The sequence below is a fragment of the Rhinichthys klamathensis genome, unplaced genomic scaffold (genome assembly GCF_029890125.1).
Source record: "Rhinichthys klamathensis goyatoka isolate OS25496 unplaced genomic scaffold, OSU_Roscu_1.1 h1tg000184l_1, whole genome shotgun sequence".
Classification (NCBI taxonomy): domain Eukaryota; kingdom Metazoa; phylum Chordata; class Actinopteri; order Cypriniformes; family Leuciscidae; genus Rhinichthys; species Rhinichthys klamathensis.
In genome coordinates, this window is record NW_026606712.1 from 531,281 (window position 1) to 549,821 (window position 18,541).

Below are 18,541 nucleotides of genomic sequence, written 5' to 3' on the forward strand. Positions count from 1 at the left end.
CTATTTGGTGTTGTTTGTCCCATAAGAATTGCAATATAGAATCTAGTGGATCGGATCTCGCGTTTGCCGAGGCAGCACGTAGATTACGGGTCTACTCTGCAATAAAGATTCTGTGTGGGTGCGAGGCATGCACAGTCAGCTCCTGAGGGTGCTGGCTGTGTTCATTGAGAAATATCTCGACGCACACAGCCATGCGTTTTCGGGTGTTTCAGCCCCACGCCCGTTGACTTTCTTCTCGAGAGATGAAAGCCAAATATATTGTGAATGACTGGAATCTCGCATTTGCCGAGGCAGCGTGTAGATTACGGATCTGCAATAAAAGGGACACACGCGATCTGTGAAATAATGCTGTTTGGGTGCGAGGCATTCACAGTCAGCTCCTGAGGGTGCTGGCAGTGTTCATTGAGAAATATCTCGACACGTACATACATGCGCTGTCGGATGTTTCAGCCTCGCACCTGTTGACTTTCTTCTCGAGGGATGAAAGCCAAATATATTGTAACGCCTCAAATCTCGCGTTTGCAGAGGCAGGGTGTAGATTACGTTCCCTATCTATGTGGGAGAAAGCTTGGTTTCTGTCCCAAGGCCCCGTGCTGGGAACGTCATGTCGCCGAAAATCCGTCTCGACAGACGCCTCGCTCACGGGCTGGGGCACGGTCAGGCAGGGCTCTGAGGAGCTTCCTCCCAGACCTCAGGGGTCACCATGCAGACAATGTGTCGGTGGTCTCCTACTTGATTCATCAGATTGGCACATCAGACCCTCCTATGGTCCCAGGGGAAACTGTTATCGTACGTTTCCTCTGTGGGGCTCGGAGGATGAGAACTGAGGCTCGTACCCACATGGGACCTGGCAGTGGTTCTCGAAGGGCTGGTCGAGGCCCCCTTCGAACCTCTGGAGTCGGCTGAGGCCAACAACTTTCCCTCAATGTAGCTTTTTTATTAGCCATTACTTCTCTGAGGAGAGTATGAGATCTTCAGGTGCTCTCTAAATCTCATAGGTGCCTGGAGTTTGCTCCAGGCGACATTAAGGCTATCTTGCATCCTAGGCCGGGGAATGTTCCTAAAGTGCCATCTAATGTGGCACGGCCTACGGTTCTGCAGGCTTTTCATCCTCCACTTCACGTGACGGTGGATGAAGAAAGACTTAATTTACTCTGCCCTGTCGGAGCTCTCAAGAGTTATGCCCATGTCTTCTTCATGGCGGAAGTCAGACCAGTTGCTGGTGTGCTTCGGGTCGCCCAAGAAGGGGCTTCCCGCATCCAAACAGACCATCAGTAACTGGGCCATTCAGGCTATCTCTATGGCCTACCAGGTGCGCAGCTTGCCTTCCCCTTTGGCCGTGAGGGCTCTTTCAACCAGAGGCATGGCGTCCTCTAGAGCCCTCCTTTCAGGGGCCCCGATCCAAGAAGTGTGCGATGCAGCAGGATGGGCCACCCCTCATACTTTCGTCAGATTCTATAGCCTGGAAATTCCTTCTACGCCAGGCACTCTAGTGCTCTCGTCCTAAGTGTGCCTGTGAGCAGCTTCACACTGGGACAGGCAGGGCTCGTTGTGGCATAGTGGGTACTCATTCCTCAAAGTGTCGTAGTCGACGCAGTTCGAGTTCCCTCGAAAGGGAACGTCTCGGGTTACGACTGTAACCCTTGTTCCCTGAGAAGGGAACTAGACAGTGCGTCCCTCCGCCACGCCTTCCCCTGCATGGGAGCGACTTGCTTCATCGCAGAAGCTAACTCTGTTGTGTGCCGCCGTCTCTTTGTAGCTCTTTTATGTCATGATGCAATACCAATCAAGATTTGCTTAGTTTCATTCATGCATCAGAGCCGCTATGCTAAGGGCGTTCCCCAAAGTGTCGTAGTCGACGCAGTGTCTCGTTCCCTTCTCAGGGAACAAGGGTTACAGTCGTAACCCAAGACGTTTTCTCACACAACAAAAAGTGTGCTGGATATGGTGAAAATGTACGTAAAATCCATCGTACGAAACAAAACTTGTAAATGTCTTCTATCGTTTGTCACTGACAAACCAGCTCTTTATTGAGCATAATGACTATGTACTGCAGGTAAAGCAAATTTATATCCATATATACAAAACCGTATCAAAATATGGGGACACTTATTTTGATGCCCCAGTACTGATGAAAGGCAGTAGTACTAAATTGAAGTAACAAGCAATATGTGTAACATAAGCACTGTAATTTGTAATTTGCATTGTAATCTTACCAGGATAACATATTATTTTACTAACTCAGACTAGCCCAAGAAGATCTCCGTGCCATCCCCGTGGCTCAGGCAGTAACTGGGGCAGCCGCAGATCCAGCTGGAACAGTTTAGGACGGGCGCCGAGTTTGAAAAGGAAGGACACGTCTGGGGAGAAGGAGTCTCTGCTGTCTGGGGAAGGCAGGGGTAGTTTTGAGGATGAGGACCTAGAGGGTGAGAAACTGGCCAATATCAGTGGGGGCTCACTGCAATATCCTAGCTCTCTAGATATCCCTGAGCTGCCCCAGACCCCCAGCTTCAGCTCTTTGGGAGAATACCACGACTGCAATGGAAGAAGCCTGCACGTACCCACTGACCTGTACACCAGCCTGAGCAAAGAAGACTCCATTACAGAGGAGGACATGGATGATGTAAGTCATGGCTTGACACTGGAGAATCACACCTGTGCTGTGTTTTTTCAGAGTCAGGCATTGCTTATGACTTGTTTTTCGAAGATGTCTTCTCAGGAGTTTGTCTTGTGAGGAGACAAATTGTCATGCTGTAATTGATTCAGCACGGTAGTTTGAAGACAGTAATTGTTTTTCTTGGTGGGTGGAAAATGACCTTTATTGGTGTAAGTGTGATGATATCTCCTCACTCAAGAGGCCTTGTCTTGAAATTGAGTTTCAAGTGCTGTGAAATTACCAGAAACAATGGGGCTACAATAAAGGCCCACATACAAACAACAAACACAAGAAGTCAAAAGTCTGGACACACCTACACATTATTCATTACAATTTTTTTATTTATTTTTTACATATTTTAGAATTGTAGTACATTTTAAAACAATATATACACTACCGATTCAGATTTGCCATCACAGGAATATATTACATTGTAAAATATATTCAAATAGAAAACTGATATTTTAAATGGATAGTTCACCCTAAAAGGCTAATTAAGTCATAATTTACTCACCCTGGTGTTGTTGTAATGCCATATGCCCTTCTTGCTTTTATGGGCCACAAAAGGAGAATAAAAAAAAAAATGTCCTGCTCGCACTCATTCACATAATAAATAGCGATCAGCATCAAGCTTTTAAAAAAATACGCAAAAGTATCACACCATGCAACATGTGCCGTATATTCTGGGGGTATACAATAGGGTTTAAAGAATGTTTTTGTTTATCTTGACTTCTCACAACTTATGTGTTTTTCTGGGCGAGTCGGAGTGAACTGCGGAGCTAACAGATTCTCATGAATGTGCAGTCGAACACAGAAGACCAACAGGCAAGGTTGTGATTTTCGTTAAATAAATTAAATTTTGTTTTGTTTTTCACCAAACCTTATCATATACCCTCAGAACACTTGGAATATACGGCACGTGTTGCATGGGACCATTCTGTCATACTTTTACATTCTTTTTTAAAGCTTGATGCTGGTCGCTATTCACTGCCATTATATGGACAAGCGCGAGCGGGGACATTTTTTTTTTAAATACTCCATTTGTGGTCCGGAAAAAAAGGGGCCAATTTCATTAGAACAACACAAGGGTGAGTAAATTATGACTTCATTTTCATTTTAGAACAATCCCTTTCATTGTAATAATATTTCACAATATTACTGTATTTACTGTATTTTTGATCAAATAAATGCAGCCTTGTTGAGCATAAAGAGACTTTTTTCAAAAACCCAAACTTTTGAACCATACATTTTAGATAATTTCGAAGTCGCCACAGTTTGTCTAGTTTCTAGTTTTACACATTCTGTTCATTTACTCAACTAAATACTTTTAAGCAGTACTGAAGGACAGTGTTGGGTTACATTAGATGATGAGATTAATATGTTTAAATAATATAATATAAAGTTTTTTGTTTTTCAAATAACTTGCATGCATTACTTTTCTAATTTTATTGATGCATACAATTGAAAACCCTTTCCTTTGTAATAGAATATAATATATAATAATAATAAAAATAGGTTGGGGTGTAATAATAGGGGTGTTGTAATATCTGTGAGCATATTATTTTACTTTTAAAAGTTGCATTTTAATTAATTAAAGTTGCATTTAACATTGCATTACTCATAAATATCATGTTCCCCAACATTGGGCACTTGTTGTTTCCTGTTGTTGTTGTTTTGTTTTTTAATTCACTATCTGGTCCAGCTTAACCATTAATATTAAAACAAAAAGATCAAAAAGTTTAAGACGATGAGAAACAATTGTGCCCAAACTTTGACTAGTTCTGTATTTCTTGTTAGATGTGCAGATATATAGCACACGTTTATAGGCAAACTCCTCTCATCATTGTCTTGTGTTTTTTTTTAGGCTGTTCCAGGAAACCAAATTGCATGTGTACATTTGTCTTCATCTTTCTATTATTTCTTGCGAAGGAAATTTGAGTTATGCGTCATGAAGGAGTCTGAGTTGTTGGGGGAAAAACACTTTAAATTGTTGTTTAAAAGGTTCTGCATGGCGGTGAAACTGAAACTGCATAATGGGGTGCATAAAATGTCCATAAAAACAGCATAAATGTGTCAGTGCTGGAAATAATCTATAATGATTTCCCACAATTGTATTACAAGCTGCATAATTACAGCTGCATCATGGTGTCATTTCTTCAAGTTGAACCATCTTTCTTGCCAAGTACCTGGCAAATCAATTAGACATTGAGACAAAGTGGATTTTAATTGCGCAAAATCTATTTTCCTGAAAACACATTTGCAAAATAAACAGTTAGTTAGTTAAATGGTAATTCATCACGTTTAAACAAGCATGCATTTGAATCCCTATTTATTGATGTATTGAATCAAGACCATTAGCCTAATGCTTATAACAGACAGAGGTTCTTATCAAACACTTTAAACTCCTGACAATTTAGAGCTGTAGTAATTATCTGTAGTTCTTGTTCAATTTGCTGACGCCTCTCTTTTATGTGTTACAGAGTTTCTGTCTGCGTCTCAAGAGGACATTGGAAGCATATAAACCTAAGTGGTGTAAAGATCATGACGACTGGTCCCTTTATCTGTTCTCTCCTCAGAACAAGTAAGTATTTTCCATCTCCTAGCATCAGCTGACCAGTTTGTTCTTTTAAAGTTTCACGTTCACTTCTGTAACTGCTATATAATTCTGTCCTAGGTTTCGGATGATGTGCCAAAGGTTAATTTCTCACAAGATGTTTGATCATGTAGTCTTGGTATTCATCTTCTTAAACTGCATCACTATTGCTCTGGAAAGACCCACTATCCAGCCATCTGTAAGTTTGCTTAAGTGAAATCTTATCCTTAATAGTTCATTTGCATCTAATATTTGAGATTGTCATGCTTAGTGCTTACTGGATGTATGTGATACAGTATGTCATTTTGTTTTTTACTTCAGGAGCGAAAGTTTCTCAGTATCTCCAATTATGTTTTCACTGTGATCTTTGTTGCTGAAATGACTGTGAAGGTATGGTTTTGTATTTCCTTATATATAAAGAGCGTTAATTTCACAAAACAATTGCACAGACGTGATATGGCTTGTGTTAAAGGTGGTGGCCCTTGGCTTCTGCTCCGGGAAGCACAGTTATCTGCAGAGCACCTGGAATGTTCTGGATGGGGTGCTGGTCTTTGTCTCTCTCATTGACATTCTGGTCTCTATGGCTTCCACTGGTACAAACCGAATCTTTGGCATCCTGAGGGTTCTTCGCCTGCTGAGAACTCTGCGGCCACTGAGGTGAGTCAGTGAAAGGTCACAACATGCCTGTCTGAGGCACAATCAATCAATGAAATACGCTACACAGTGATTGCTCTAGTTAGGAAATAAACGGAAGGTTAGTTATGTGGTTGCATTATCTCTCGAGTCTACACGCTTCTCACTTACTGATTCAACTAAAGCTTGGCAGAATTAAGTTTATTATCCTTGCAATTTATTTGTAGAGGTAAGACCAAGTGGTGGTTTATCGATCTTAAAGGTCACCCAGTCTATTGTACCATTACATAAACGTTACTGCAGTCCAAACAGGTTGAAATAGGTTATGTCTTTGTTTTTCACCTAAATAGAGTGATTAGTCGTGCTCCTGGACTCAAGCTGGTGGTGGAAACGCTAATAACGTCTCTGAGGCCCATTGGGAACATTGTGCTGATCTGCTGTGCCTTCTTTATTGTCTTTGGAATTCTTGGAGTTCAGGTAATTGCTTCAACTGGAACACAATACATGCTTTTCAACAGAAATATGAGGGTTTTTTTTAATAACATAGAATCGATGTTATCTATCACAGCTCTTCAAAGGAAAGTTTTACCATTGTGAAGGTGGCGACACCAAAAACATCACCAATAGGTCTGATTGTCGTGATGCAAAGTACAAATGGATTCGAAGAAAGTACAACTTTGATAACTTGGGACAGGTAACTGTTATTCACTAGACATTATTCATTGCTTTAGACACATTGAAGCATAATAATGTGATTGGCTGAGTGAGAAAGTGAGGTCATGTCGCCTTTTCATTTTTATAGGACCTTCAGAAAACGTTTTCTGCTGTAATTTGTTTGAAATGATTCCCCAAACTTTCATTATGAGCCCTGCCACTGCGCTGAATGAATGAGGGTTTTGCTGGTTACTGTCTCTCTTCCGCAGGCTCTCATGTCACTGTTCGTGCTCTCCTGTAAGGATGGATGGGTCAATATAATGTATGACGGGTTGGACGCTGTCGGGGTGGACCAGCAGGTTTGGATCTGCTTTGCTCATTCTGGCCGGTGCTGTTGTAGTATTTATAAATTCACATGACTATTCTAATTTGTCATATGATGGATGTGTTGTGTCCTCTATCTACCCTTCACGCCTGCAGCCTGAGCGCAATCACAACCCCTGGATGCTCCTCTACTTCATCTCTTTCCTGCTGATCGTCAGCTTTTTTGTGCTGAACATGTTTGTGGGAGTGGTTGTGGAGAACTTCCACAAGTGTCGTCAGGACCAGGAGGAAGAGGAGGCGCGCCTGCGCGAGGAGAAGAGGCAGAAACTGCTGGAGAAAAAGCGCAGGAGTAAGGAGAATTGCGGGTCTGGTCGGTAGTCTATTTTTCTGAGCACTGCCTGCTTCCAGAGCCTGAGAGAGAAAGCTAGAGAAAGATTTTCTTTTTAAAAGACAGAAGCAGTCATAAGGCTGAGTAAAAAAAAAAAAAAAAAAGTGCACATTTTTGCACCGATCTGATGTCAGCCTTAGATTGTGATTGACTGCAGCATGTTCCTGCATGAGATGCCCGCAACACAAAATGCTGCATGTCAAGCCAACAGGGGAAGTTTGCACAGTATATGGGGTCAGCATCAAGACCAAAGCAGCAGAGCGTCCTGCTATCAATATATAGTGTGATCGGCTAATAGTACACGCAGATTTATTTTGAATATAAAATTTAACTAGTACTAATTAGCTTTAAATTTGTGTTCATTTTCCTACTATCAGAGCAATTCAAGATTGTAATACCAACCTTGAGTGTGTTGAGTCAACACACCTCGGTAAACCGAACTTACTGAGAACAGGCAGCACAAAGTGAGCAAGAAGCCATTTGCACGTCCGTGCATGCAAAAGCGGTTTTTTAAAGTTTGTTTTTTTGCGACTTTGAAACTTGAAAAGTTGATTTTAATACAATAGAATCATGGCACAATATGCAGCGCTATGGCCAAATATCTGAAATCTACATCAGTCTGTATGTGTACTTAGACCAAGAGCGCATCCCAACGGTCACCAAGTCTACACTACTGTTCAAAAGTTTGGGATCTGTACGATTTTTTTAATGTTTTTGAAAGAAGTCTCTTATGTTCACCAATGCTGCATTTATTTGATCAAAAATGAAGTAAAAACAGTAATACTGTTAAATAGTATTACACTAAGGCAAATATTTTGACATAATGAAAATATTTAAAATGTCATACAGTATATTCCTGTGATGTCATAGCTGAATTTTCAGCATCATTATGCCAGTCTTTAGTGTCACATGATCCTTCAGAAATCATTCCAAAAGAAACATTTTTATTATCAATGGTGAGAACAGTTGTGCTGCTTAATATTTTTGTGGAAACCGTTAAAAAAAAAAGATTATTTGATTAATAGAAAGTTCAAAGGAATTTGAAATCTTTTGTAACATTATAAATGTTTTACTTTCACTTTTATTCAATATAATGCATCCTTGCTCAATAAAAGTATTTCTTATTACTGACCCCAAACTTTTAAACCGTTGTGTATCTCAGACAGGTTGACAAACTCTATTGCATAATAGATTGCTGTGGACCATAGGTCAGTGATAGACTTATAATCAATGGCACTGAAAAAAGTTAACAATGTATTGACTTTTAAAGCTACTTTTTATATATTCAAGGATTCACTCCTCTGCCGTAGTCACATCATGCCTTTGATTTGTCTTCATTTGGTGTTGCTAAATGCATTTAATTTAATTAATCTGATAATTATTTAAAATAAAGTACCTAGTAGTAATACATCCAAAGAGGTAGTGAACATTTTTTGAATAGGGGTTGGGGGATGTGTGGCTGATATTTATTCTAGAGCGCTGAACTCAAACATTTGTAAAATGACATCGAGGAAAGTTACATCATATTATCCAGTTGAGAGATCGGAAATGGTTAGTTGGCAATGGTCTGGCTGTCTGTTTTAATCAGTTTGGCACACTGAGGGCACTTATTAGGGTTGTCTGGTTCACTTCTGTGCGCATTAAGGAGTCAGGCATTGAGCATTGAGAATGCAGGCCATGATTTTACGTGACTAAACGAATAAATGTGAAGAAGTGTTTTCTTTGTTTAAGCACCATGCCTGCCAGGGCAAAGCTTCCTGATAAATAATCTTTAGCATAAAAGCTGACGGTTTTATCTACGTTTGTCACACTTGGCTCCTCTAGCCTTTACTGCAGTCAGGGGATTAATCGTGTATGAGAGTGTGACTTATAGTACTCATAGCTGAGTCCATAGCAGTTGAGTTTTTTATTTCCCTGGATCTATTCAGAGAGCCCCTCAATACATTCATCTGGGATAGATTAAAGGACGTCTCACAAAACAGTCCTCACAACAGGCAGGACAGGAAAGAAAAGAAGGCAAATATTTGAATACATGGTGTTTTTTCAACTTTGGCCATGTGGACTCAAGAAAATAGCCTTGTGGAAAACATTTTTCATATATCACAGGAGAATTGTCTTTTTTTTTTATTAAGTGTTGAAAATTCCTAACACATCTGAAATTATGTATTGTGTTCAGTAGCATTGGAAATGGAAATTAAATTTTCTAAAATGGCATCCTAATTTGACTTTGTTTAGGCTAATTATGCATCCTAAATACGCTTTTGCATAATTTGACCATTTTAATTGAAAAATATTATGCTCATAAGTTATAGGACCTCTTTATTACCTCAATGTTTTGCTCAATTATACAGTATTTTTTCATATTATTTCATTGCAATAAATAATGCAATTGTTTATTTCACATTTTTAAGATGATCTCATTTGGGACATAAATAATATAAACCCATGGGACACAAATGTGCCCGAAGTTGAAGAAACAACCCTATATATATAACATATCCACATAACATCTGAGGATCTGTCCATTATCCAGACTCACATGGAATCTGCTCCCACAGAAAGCTCAGTGGATTTCCTCAAAATTGGAATATCAATCTTGTACCACTCTTGAAATATTTGGACTAATTTGCTAAAAAAAGCGTTTAACTATCATTAAGAGTACAGTGAGTTCAGCTTAACTCATTTTATATTCTGCAGAATTCAGCAGATTTCTCCCCAAATTCAGAAAATGTGGAAAATATCCATAGATTCCATCTGGGCTTGACATTATCCCATCATATTGAAAGACAGGCTGTTTCTGTGTTAACTGTAAAAGACTTTCAAGGTGGCCATGAGTGTTGTATCTGCTAGGGAGAGATGTTCCATGTAATGGTTATGCTTTACCTGCATGTTTAAATCGATCAGATATTCAGTAGCTCAAAAGGCTTCTCTCTTGGCATATGGTACTATTTACCTGTAAACATGCTTTTATGGCAGACTCAGAAAGATGGATTCAAACTCAAATCAATTTTATGGTTGCTGTCATGTCCAATATACCACACACAGTTCAACTAGGCTAATCGATAAACAGTCACCTCTAAGCTCTCCTTGGTAAACACTCAATATGTCCCCGTCACCGGTGCTACTGGCAGAAGTCCTTTCATATGTTCTCCCACACCCTGCCATGTTTACAACGGCATGTTCACCAAAGCAGCATGTTTGAAATCCATGAAGGCACAAGTGCTGCATGAGAGTACTGTAAACGGATAGTACTGGTCCTCTCTGCAGCATTCGTCCCCTCACACCCAGTGCCTTTTGCCTCTGCCTCAGTGATTTGGTTTATCTGTATTTACCCTGCACTGACTCTTCTGTCTGTCTGTATGACTGTATCAACAGAGGCCCAGCAAAGACCGTACTATGCAGATTACTCTCCAGCCCGGCTCTACATCCACACACTGTGTACCAACCACTACCTGGACCTCTTTATCACCTGCATCATCGGCATCAATGTGGTCACTATGTCTATCGAGCATTTCAATCAGCCTCGGGTGAGTCTGTGAACACTTTAAACACATCTTGATTTGTTTCATCTAGTGATCTACCATTGCATAAAGTTGTATTTCATCATTTGAAACCTGAAGTAACAAACTTATTTTTGTGAAATGTTCTGCTTGGAAAGTGTTTGTGCTCGTCATTAAAATAAATGACACCTGGTTTATTATTTCTATAGAATTTATGCAATTTATATAAATGCAAAGGCATTTGTGAATTATTAAATGTGGTTTAAGTGTCAATATGCTACTTTACTATAAATTGTACTACATTAAAACTGGTGAAACCATTGCTCCTATCTCCCACAGTACCTTGAAGAGGCATTGAAATACTGTAACTATGTCTTTACCGTCATCTTCATAATTGAGGCTTTGCTCAAACTTGTGGCATTTGGTGTTCGGAGATTCTTCAAAGACAGGTATTGTTGCCTATATGGCTCTAATTTGAACAGCATATAATGTGAATACCCTGTAAATAAGTTTAACAATGGATGCATGTATGCAAATCTGTATTGTACTGAAGAAATTTCTGGAAGTAAAATCAGTATTCACAAATGCTTATTAGGGCGCACTTTAGATGGTATGTATTATACTGACTATATACATTACGTTTTCATTACGAATTTATTTTTAACCAAGCCATCTTATTATAATTATAATCCTGATACTAAAGTCACTTTAAGGAGGTCTAAGGGGAGTCTTGTCAGTCCCCAACCCCTCAGTGACCTTGTCCCTTATCACAGACTCTCTTTGTGCAGTGGATAAACTTGCGTTTTTGGATAACTGTAGTCATGCTGTAATTTGCAAGTGCTTAAGCCAATAAAGTTAATTAAAGAATCCATCAGCTTTGTGTACAGCAAAATATTAGTCGGTGTGCACTAATTATTAATTAATCAAGCCAACAAAGACTTGAGATCAATGCATGACTGGCTGTTACTCAGATCAGACAGATAAGATAATTGACACCAATGTCCTTCAAAAATATGTGTACTTAAAGGGTTAGTTCATACAAAAATAAAGATTCTATCATAATTTACTCACCCTCATGTCTTTCCAAACCCATAAGACTTTCATTCATCTTTGAAACACAAATGAAGATATTTTTAATGAAATCTGAGAGATGTCTGTCCCTCTATTGACACTGACAGTCCATGCAACTACCACTTTGTCACATCAAAATTGTTTATAAAAAGATAGTAAAATAAATCCATTTGAATTTAGTGAAAATTTTCTGAAGAGACACAATCGCTTTATATGATGAATTTAGGCTTTTATTCACATATAAACATTCATCAACACACACATTAGATATGGTAAACGGAAGCTTAAGGATGTTTGCTTGACATGCGAGAACCAATGAGGTTCATTCTCGTGTGTTAAGGCCCGTTCACACCAAAAATTATAACTATAAAGATAACGAAAAATATATAGGTCTAAAAATCATTCTAAGTATAAAAGAATAGTAGATTCCACACCACAACTATAACGATAAAGGCACAGAGAAACGCTCACTTTCAGAACGATTTTTCCAGCTGATAAACAATAAAAACATTGACAGCCAATCAAAATCCACCCTGCCTTAAAGAGCTCAAGCATTTAAAGTGGCAGACGACAAAACTGCAGCACGTGCTTAGCAACGATAATAAACCGATCAATATAGTCCGCTAATGTGGGTGCTAATATAGTTATCATTATAGTTATCTTTATAGTTATCGTTTTTGGTGTGAACGGGCCTTCACGCAGCACGTTTGAGCTTCTTCAAGAACCAATGAGGTTTGTTCTTGCACGTCAAACAAGTACAGTTGAGCTTCTGTTTATATTTACTGATCAATATTTATATGTGAATAAAAGCCTAAATTCAATCTGTTCATCATATAAAGCAATCAAGTCTCTTCAGAAAATTTGGACTAAACCGCTCAATTCATATGGATTAGTTTTACGATTTCTTTATGAACTTTTTGAAGCGTCAAAGTGGTAGTTGCGTAGCTGTCATGGAGGGAGATAAATATCAGTTTTGAAGGTGAACGAAAGTCTTACAGGTTTGTAATGACATGAGGGTGAGTAACTGATGAATTTTTTTTTATATTTTTTTTTGGGTGAACTAACCCTTTAAGGGATAAAACGGTGTCGGGAGATTAAAAGGTTGATTGTGTAAATCTAAAGGTGCTTTCACACTTTGTTCGAGTGCCTGTTCTGAACCGGAATTCTATTGCTCCCCCACCCCCGCTGGATTGTGTTCACATCATATTATTTGGGTCTGAACCACGGTACGATTGCATCATCAAAGCAGTAGCTATTTACTCCTCTTGTTGCATAGTATCGGCGTCACAGGAGAAGGCAGCAAAATGCATAGAGTTGCTCACCTCACTTTTATATTTTGGTTTTTGAACCTTTGTTTTTGTTTTCAAAGCACCAGCATGCAATCTATCTGCCGCAAATGTACTGCAAATGTTCTAATGAGTGCAGAAATTATATATATTCTCTGCTTGCAGTGCGTCCGTCACGCTTGTCAGGAAAGTGAGTGAGGACACACACAAACACAGTTTTATCGAATCGTACATCATCAATTCCGTGATTTAGTTCGATTGCGTTTATATGAACCGTACCTGAGTTCAAATGAATCGTACTTCAGACCACCTTTTTTATGCGGACTCGGGTATGGTTCGAGGGTGAACACCTGAGTTCGGAAAACAGTATTCACATCATCCAAACAAATCGAACTCTGACGTCAATCGAACCCGGGTGTGCGCCAAAAGTAGGAATCAGACTGCGCTAGCTTCTGTGTCTTCAGCAAGTACTCTCTGTAAAACTATCTGTCTATTTGGTGTTGTATGTCATTGCACAACTATATATATATATATCAGTGTTTCCTCTAGGATTTTTTCCAGCCGTGGTGGCAGACCCATTTCGCCAGGGGGAGGGGGCGTGGCCCATGAGTGATATTCCCATTGGTATTATAAGCATTAGAACATTAAAGGCGCCAATAAGAGCGGCAAAGCGATTATGCGCATCCCGTGCGCAGAATGATGCGCTTGAAGCAACGCGAAGTCACAGCGTGCAGCGCTTTGCATTGAAAAGTTCAAAGCACAAAGCGAAGAGATTATATCTATCTATGCTTAATGTATTATATCTATGCAACAGTTTATTGAGCCTTTTCTTTTAACAGTTTTAAATTTCAGTTACAGTGCACATGAAGAACAATTCATAGTGCTCTCTACTCTAGAGCTGTAATCTAACAGACACCCGGGAGAAAGGAATATGATTTAGAAAGTGCTATAAACTCCAGCAAGATAAAGTCATTTTATGCAAACTATAGACCTTTATCTACAAATAAAGTATAATAATGGGAACATTGATCTTGAAGAGAGTGTCGTCGTGTTACTGTCATAACCGAACGTGACGCACTGTTTGAATGCTGAATGGAGAATGACTGAGTTTCCATTAACTTTAACTTAACGACTTAAATATTCACTTTTACCTCACATTATGCTATTGAATGACTTTAGAAGTCTTGGAATATAGTGCGAAAATGTTATGGTGCTTTACAATGTTTTGTATGGCTTTAGTGGGGCTTAACAATAACACAATAGTATGCACAATATCGGACCTCACTGAGAAGCTGCAGCCGTGGCGGGATGATTTTAGGTGTGAATGAATGTAGCGGAAACACTGTATATATCTATATATATCTATATATCTATATATATATATCATGGCGAATAAGCAGCAATTTAAGCTGTGTGCTTTTCCCTGCCCAACAAACAGTGTAGCATGCCCAGTCAGTTCTCGAGGGGGCTGGCTGTGAGCATTGTGATAAGCTGTCCGTGATGACGCTCCGCTCCCGCCGAGCGTTCTTTGAGGAGGGCGCTTCGGGACGTGTTCCTCATGGTTCGGGTCCCGCTTCTGCCGAGCCTGAGCGGCGACTCAGATTGTTGGGTTCACAGATGGATTTGGCGGAGGGGTGTGAGATGGGCCCAGCCCTATCTCAGCCTTCACCAGCCAGATCCAGTGCCTTATCTCAGGGATAAGCACGCGCTGCGGTTTCTTTTCCTTGGGGTGAGGCACTAGTGCTGCAACTATCCAGTTCTGAGGATCTGGATGTTGTTAGCTTTGATGCAGGGGATATTGAGGATTCGCCACCTCATACCCCTGCATACGAGGAGCTTATGGAGGCTGTGACTCGTGATGTTGCTAAATTAAATATCGAGTGGCCAGCCAAGAAACAAGAAGTACAAAAGAAAAGTTTGCTAGATGAACGATACCTACCATCTAGATCACAACCTCCTCATCGGGGATTGGCATTTTTTCCCCAAGAAACCAGTTTCATATCGCTTCTTCAGCCCTAAACATCTAAATACAGTAATGTCATGGGGCTGAGACAGCATGGTTATGAGACTAAAATCCCCGACATTACCCACCAAGCCTCTTAAAGCTACATTGACGCTGGTGGGTAAAGCGTTGGACGGTCCGCTCTCGCCTACTGGCGTCTTCGGAGACTCTGACACCTTGGTCGTCAAGAAGTTTCAGGAGGCAAAGAAACAAGTGGCCGCGTTCCAAAGATTTCTTCCTCGATGGTCTATGGGCCGTCTACAAGCTCCTCACAGCACAGTGCAGCAAAAGCAGAGCGTCGCCACTCGGGCTCCTCCACAAACAGGGGGGTCTGGGTGGCGTTCGCAGTCAAAGCCTGTCTGAAGAGACAGGCAGGATCTGAGAACCGTCATTGTCTCGAAGAAGGCTTCGACAAAGAAGTCTGAGGGCAGTCCCCTCTAGGGAGAAGCGGATTACACCTCATCATACAATAATATATGATCATTGTATGAACCTGCACGGCTCTATTTTTACTGTATTTAAAATTCTAAGACAATACTGATATTGCACTATCCCCCCGCCCTCCCCCCCTCCCTCCTGCACTTTGTAATTTCCACTGTATTGCCAGACTAAACATATAGCAGTATTCTGTTTTTAATATACATTTCTTCACTCTGTGTTTATATGTCATGTGAGTGTTGTAGCCTGTTGTAGTTAATGAGTGTTGTAATTTGAGAGCCTCATTGTTACCAAGTCAAATTCCTAGTTTGTCTCTGCAAACATGGCCAATAAAGCTGATTCAAGATTCAAGATGCGGTACCCATTTATCTTCGGTGCCCTCAGGGGGCCGTTCTGCCAACCCCGCCACCTCAGGTGTTTCGGGGTGCAAGGGTTCCCAGCGACCCTCTGAGGAGGGCCACAGAGCTGCCAGTTCTGTTGTTCCCTGCCGGTTCGTCGCTTCAGGGGACCGAAGTGGTAGCGGTTTTCAACAATCCTCTGAGGAGGGTCGTAGAACAGTCAGTTCGGTTGTTCCCTGCCGGTTCGCCGTTTCAGGGCACCGAAGTGGCTGTTCGACCAATACCAGAGGCCAGTCTCGAGAGGCTGGACCCCTTAGTAGATTTTCTGGCAGTGTGGAAGCCACTGACAAATATATCTCATTTGGTCCTGCTCACAATAGAAAAGGGTTACAGAATTCAGTTCGGTTCTCGTCCACCCAAGTCCTCCCTACGGTGGTGGACCCTGAGCAGGCTCTGGTCATGGAGCAAGAAGTTCAGACTCTTCTACGAAAGGAGGCTATAGAAAGGGTTCCTCCTCCCAGCAGGGAGTCAGAGTTTTACAGCCGCTACTTCATTGTTCCAAAAAAGGATGGAGGGTTGCGTCCTATTCTAGACCTGCGCCAACTGAATCGCACGGTTCTAGATGTTCAAGATGCTTACACTCAAACAGATCGTGGCACAGATCCGGTCCGAGGACTGGTTCATCACGATAGACTTAAAGGACGCTTACTTTCATGTAGCCATCCATCCTCACCACAGGAAGTTCCTGAGGTTCGCTTTTGGGGGCGACGCGTACCAATATCGAGTTCTTCCTAGCGGCCTAGGTTTATCACCCTGCACTTTCACGAAATGGGTGGATGCAGCTCTGGCTCCTCTGAGACTCCAGGGCATTCGCGTATTAAATTACATTGACGATTGGTTGATTCTAGCTCAATCCGAGCAGATGGTGGTTTGGCATCGAGATGTCGTTCTTGCTCACGTGAGAAAGTTGGGGTTGAGGCTCAACACCAAAAAGAGTGCTTCTTCCAGCTCAAAAGACCACTTTTCAAGGTGTAATTTGGGATTCGACTACGATGCAGACACGACTGTCCCCTGCTCACACTGAGTGACTGGCCTGAAACTAGGCCAGTCACTCAGGTTGAAACATTTTCAGAGACTGTTGGATCTTATGGCAGCTGCGTCCAACGTGATAACTTTTGTCCTTCTGCACATGAGACCCCTGCAGTGGTGGCAAGGGGTTCTCCCCGAGGGGAAATCCGTTTCGCATGATCAAGGTCACTCTACAAGCCTTAGTCATGTAGAAAAAATCTTGGTTTGTACTGGGGGCTTCTTGTCATCACGTAATGCTAATGACAGATGCTTCCCTCACAGGTTGGGGGTCGCAAGGTCTGTGGCTGGACCATCTATGTTACTGGCACATAAATCGTCTGGAAATCATAACAATGTTTCGATCACTAAAACACTTCCCCCAGACCTGAGGCGCCATCATGTGCTTTTCTGCACGGACAACACAGCGGTGGTCTCTTATATCAACCATCAGGGGGGTCTGAGGTCGCGTCACCTATGCAAATTGGCACACCAGATCCTCCTGTGGGCCCAAGGGAAACTGTTATCTCTGAGAGCAGTACATATCCCCGGGCATCAAAGCCAGGGAGCGGACATCCTGTCAAGGCTGGGTCTGAGGCCCGGGGAATGGAGACTCCATCCACCTTAAAGGTGTACGTGGCAGCTATATCTGAGACCCTCTGATTACTAGTTTTTTTCGTGGCACTTTGACGCTGAGCCCTGCACTACGCACAAGAGTGCCTGCTTGGGATTTGGCCATTGTAGCCTGGCTTTGGCTCCCTTTGAGCCTATTGAAGAGGTTTCAGAAAAGTTCTTCACACTAAAAACTTTGTTTCTCCTTGCTATATCGTCTCTCAAGAGAATTGGAGACTTACAGGCTTTGTCGGTTGCTCCTTCGTGCCTAGAATTTGCAAATGTAATGGTAAGGGCTTTTCTTCACCCTAAACCGGGCTACTTGCCTAATGTTGCTATTATGTTGCAGGCCTTTTGCCTTCCACCTTTTCAATCATCAGATCAGGAAAAAACTTACTCTGCTGTGCCCTGTTAGGGCTTTGGATGCGTATGTCCACAGGGCTGTGGTGAAAGTCAGATCAACTCTTTGTCTGTTTCGGGTCATCTTATTTGCTTACGAGTCAGCCTTCACCTATGACTGTTCGGGCCCACTCCACCAGGAGTATGGCTGCTTCTAAAGCTCTACTGTCGGGTGTCTCCCTTCAGAACATTTGTGATGCGGCAAGCTGCTCCTCTCCGCACACTTTTGTCAGGTTTTATAACTTGGATTTAGGCTCCACTCCAGGGTCTATGGTGCTCTTGTCTTAGTGTGCGCAATGATTTCACACAGACAGGCATTTGTTATTATGGCGTCATGGGTATAGAGATCCCACAGCGTCTCAACGCAGCTTGAGGTTTTAGGTTACGTACTGTATGTAACCCTGGTTCCCTGGAGAGGGAAAGAGACGCTGCGTCGCCCTGCCATACTGTGATGCCTGTGATCGACTTGCTTCAGCCTATCAGAAGCTAGTGCAGTCTGATTCTGGGTATGCTTTCCTGGTCTGTGACGTCACCCGCCTATGACGTTCCATCACACCATCATGACTGATTTCACACGTGCTT

At 41.6% G+C, this 18,541-nt stretch overlaps 1 protein-coding gene across 1 annotated transcript in view; it reads left to right on the top strand.

Annotated features, from left to right (window-relative positions):
• cacna1ha (calcium channel, voltage-dependent, T type, alpha 1H subunit a) overlaps positions 1–18,541 on the top strand; it is a 66,926-nt gene that overhangs the window by 39,589 nt on the left and 8,796 nt on the right. Inside the window, exons 15-25 of the mRNA XM_056261610.1 lie at positions 2,246–2,623; positions 5,137–5,237; positions 5,331–5,448; positions 5,571–5,639; positions 5,722–5,906; positions 6,233–6,359; positions 6,451–6,576; positions 6,806–6,895; positions 7,017–7,230; positions 10,624–10,775; positions 11,088–11,197. Of these exons, the coding sequence (XP_056117585.1) occupies positions 2,246–2,623; positions 5,137–5,237; positions 5,331–5,448; positions 5,571–5,639; positions 5,722–5,906; positions 6,233–6,359; positions 6,451–6,576; positions 6,806–6,895; positions 7,017–7,230; positions 10,624–10,775; positions 11,088–11,197 (1,670 nt within the window). The remainder of the gene's footprint in view (positions 1–2,245; positions 2,624–5,136; positions 5,238–5,330; positions 5,449–5,570; positions 5,640–5,721; positions 5,907–6,232; positions 6,360–6,450; positions 6,577–6,805; positions 6,896–7,016; positions 7,231–10,623; positions 10,776–11,087; positions 11,198–18,541) is intronic.